We start from the raw sequence: 3,243 nt of genomic DNA on the forward strand, positions 1-3,243 counted from the left end.
AAAAAAAAAAAAAAAAAAAAAAACAAGGAGGGAAGAATATTCCAAATAGAGAAAGCAGCACATGAGAAAGCACAGCATGGTGAGAAAATTGTTAATGCGCTGGAGAGCAAAAGGCAGCACCTCTTCCTCCCCAGTCACCTTGCCGCTTCCAGTTTTCTCCTCTGCAGACTTGACTAATAATAGCGCTTACTTCACAGGGTTTTGTAAGAATTCAACCACAATGGAAACAGACAAACATTGCAACACATGTCACACTGTGCAAAGGTAAGGGTGCAGGCAACGCTGTCCCCAAGGCGGTGTCCTTGACCTGGCGCTTGGGGGTCCTGAGGGAGAAGGACCTCAGCCCAGAAAAGCTGTCCTGCTGGCTGGGATCACAAGTCCCCCAGAAGCGGGGATGTCACCCCTGGAAATGTGACTGACCCAAATCACAGGGTCTCGGAGGAAGCTGGGACCTGGGACCCCGGCCCTGACCACTGGGCTGGAAGGGGTGGGCATCTGCAGAGGGAGGGCAGGTGTCCTGCGGGCCTTGGATAGGGCAGGTGGCACATGGGCGGCTATGCTGGGGGTGTGGGGGAGAACAAGGCCCAGAGCCCGCTTCCCATATTCCAAGGGCCCCCTTCCCATTCCGAGGCACACCACTTCGGTTTTGGGCACCACCACGAAGCTCGGCAAAGTACCAACACCCACTCCTCACTCCCAGTGCTCCTGTGTGCCGACTGCCGCCAGGTGCGACCGTGAATGCTTTGCATGTATTAGCACAATGTCCTGCCTCAACCCTCTCAGTGTCACACCCTGGAAGGGTAATGAGCCAGGACCCCCAAGCCAGGCACTTTTCCTCCAGGGTCTGCCCCAGGGTCACACATGCCTCTGCCTCCCAGACCAGACACTCCCAAGCCACAAGGGACTCAACCATAACACGTTAGAGGTGGTGGCCTCTGAGCCACATCACTAGTCATGTGGTCCCTGAAGGTGAAGAAGCCTTCCTGAGGACACAGCTGGGTATGTGTGTGACTCCAGAGGAAGAGAAAGGGACAACTGTCCGCCAGGGAGACTGAGCTAGAGAGAAAGCTAAGAAAGCCCATGTTGGCTTGCACAGGTTTGCACACGGCCCACCGCCCACCACGATGTAGCCCAGCCCCCTCGGCCCCGCTCCAGGCAGAGACCCTGGCACGAAGCATATGGACAGCACCGCGTTACCTGTGACGATGCAGGTGAACCTGACGTCGCTGTCCTCGGACACAGCCCTGGACTTGAGTGTGGTCTCGAACAGCGGCTGCGTCTCCTCTGTGAGCTGCGCAATGATGGAGCAGAAGGTGCTCCTAGGAAAGGCAAAGAGCTGTTCAGAGCGGCCTCACCTGCCCTATACGCCACCACCTGGCCTTACCCAGAGCAGCCCAGGTCTTACCGCGCCTGTCTGCCCCTGGGCAAGCCTTCCTTGAGGGGAGCCCAGGCTGCTGGCCAGGCTGGGAATGGAATCTTGACCCAGAGCCATTACAATAAGCCACTGACCCAGGCCAGGCACCTGAGCACGCTGGATAGTCTACCCAAGCCACCGTCTTGTCTGCGTGGGCCTGGCTTCACTCTCCACCTCCAGCTCCAGAAAAGCTGTGCATGGGGGACACACACGGGTGGGCAGAGCCTCCATTCATGCCAAAGAGGAAAAAGCCAGCCAACTTCCAAGGGTCCAAGCTTGGGCTTGGAAGCAAAGCTCCTGCAGTGCTTTGAATACCAGTGGATCCCAGGAGTCTAGACCCAAAAGGGGTCTCTCACTCACAGGGGAATCAGAAAAGAGACTTAAGCCAAGAGTTGTGATTATATCTGTAATCATGGCTACCCAGGAGGCCGAGGCAAGAGGAGCATGAGTTCTAGCCAGCCCCGGCCACTTAGTGAGACTCTAGTTCAAAGTTAAATTTTAACAAAGGCTGGGGATTTAGCTCAGTGTAGAGCACTTGCCTAGCATGCATGAGGCCCTAGGTTGAATCCCTGGTCCAAAATAAAAGACCGAAATGAATTCTGATCCCAAGCAGGGCTAGAAACCGGCACTAGCTATGGCTCCTGACCCATCCGGGCTGCCACATGCTGAAAGGACAACTGAGCTGGGAGCTCCAGGACCAAGTGGCAGGACTACCAAGCCATGGACCACTCCCGAGAAAGCCAGGACTCAGTTGCGACAGTTCCCCAACTTCTGGGAGGCTTCCTGAGCCCAGCAGACTCTCCGGCAATGCTCAGGGTTTACGGTCCATTTCTTCTGGGCACAGAAGCAATGGCTACCAGCCCTGACCCAGGCCAGCAGAGCCACAGTGCACTGAGGCGTGAAGTGCAACCACAGAGCCAGGTTGCGGGGTGCACAAGCTGTGCCCCTCCCCCTCCCCTTGGTGAGCAGCGGGGGGACCGCGGGGGGAGGGGTGAACTGAGCAGGCAGAACTATGAAAATGCCAAGTCACCCCAAGGTGCCTTCTCAGCCTCAGGAAGGAGCAGACCCCAAAGGTTGCCGTTTACCTGTCCATGACTCCACCACAAGTGGACAGAGTCTGTGGGAGCACAAGCAACAGCAGGGACAGCCCCACAGTCTGTTCGTTCGGAGTGTGTGTCCTGGGAATATTACTCAACTTGGGTTGGAGAGAGAGGTGGATTCCCCAGGAAGAGCATCTGGAGTCAAGTATGGCTCTGGGCAGATGGGGGTCGAACCAGGAGCCACAGCTTCTCCACTGGGCTGAGAATGTCTGGGCATTCAGGGAGTTGGCAGGAGCTCCCCACAAAGTCCACCCAGAAAGGGGGCCCCAGCCTCTCGCACACTGGAACCTGAGCTGAGTCTGCAGTGAGACGCTGTACCTCCCACCCACAAGTCACCTGCCCCAAAAGCGTCTCCTCCTTCCCTCTGAGCCATGCAGAGCACAACATCCCTTGGGACCTGGGCCATCAGCCCCATGAGCCCTCAGGAAGTAGAACATCTGGGCATGCTCCTTCCTGCTGTCCACTGACAGTGATTTCTGACTGTAGAATGTGCCAAATCTCAGCTAACACTTTCTAGAAACTGCCAGGTCAAGCGTACTCCAGCTTCCATGATTCTGTAACTAACTCATAACATCCCTAACTAACTACACCCTACAAAATTTGAATACTACTTCATCCATAAATGTGAACCTGGATCCAATATTCTCTTTAGGGTCTTAGGTAGGAAGCTGCTTGGACAAGACTAAGGAAATCATTTCAAGATGGGTAACTTGTGCCTGTAATCCCAGC

General features: G+C 55.5%; 1 protein-coding gene across 2 annotated transcripts in view; it reads right to left on the reverse strand.

The window, feature by feature from the left end:
• Window positions 1–3,243, reverse strand: part of Alpk3 (alpha-kinase 3) — a 43,006-nt gene that overhangs the window by 32,773 nt on the left and 6,990 nt on the right. For both annotated transcript variants that reach the window (XM_005381491.1, XM_005381489.1), the window contains one exon: window positions 1,198–1,319. In XM_005381491.1, coding sequence (XP_005381548.1) covers window positions 1,198–1,319 — 122 coding nt within the window. The remainder of the gene's footprint in view (window positions 1–1,197; window positions 1,320–3,243) is intronic.

This window comes from Chinchilla lanigera, unplaced genomic scaffold (genome assembly GCF_000276665.1).
Source record: "Chinchilla lanigera isolate Chin_1 unplaced genomic scaffold, ChiLan1.0 scaffold00015, whole genome shotgun sequence".
In the NCBI taxonomy this organism is placed as follows: Eukaryota; Metazoa; Chordata; class Mammalia; order Rodentia; family Chinchillidae; genus Chinchilla; species Chinchilla lanigera.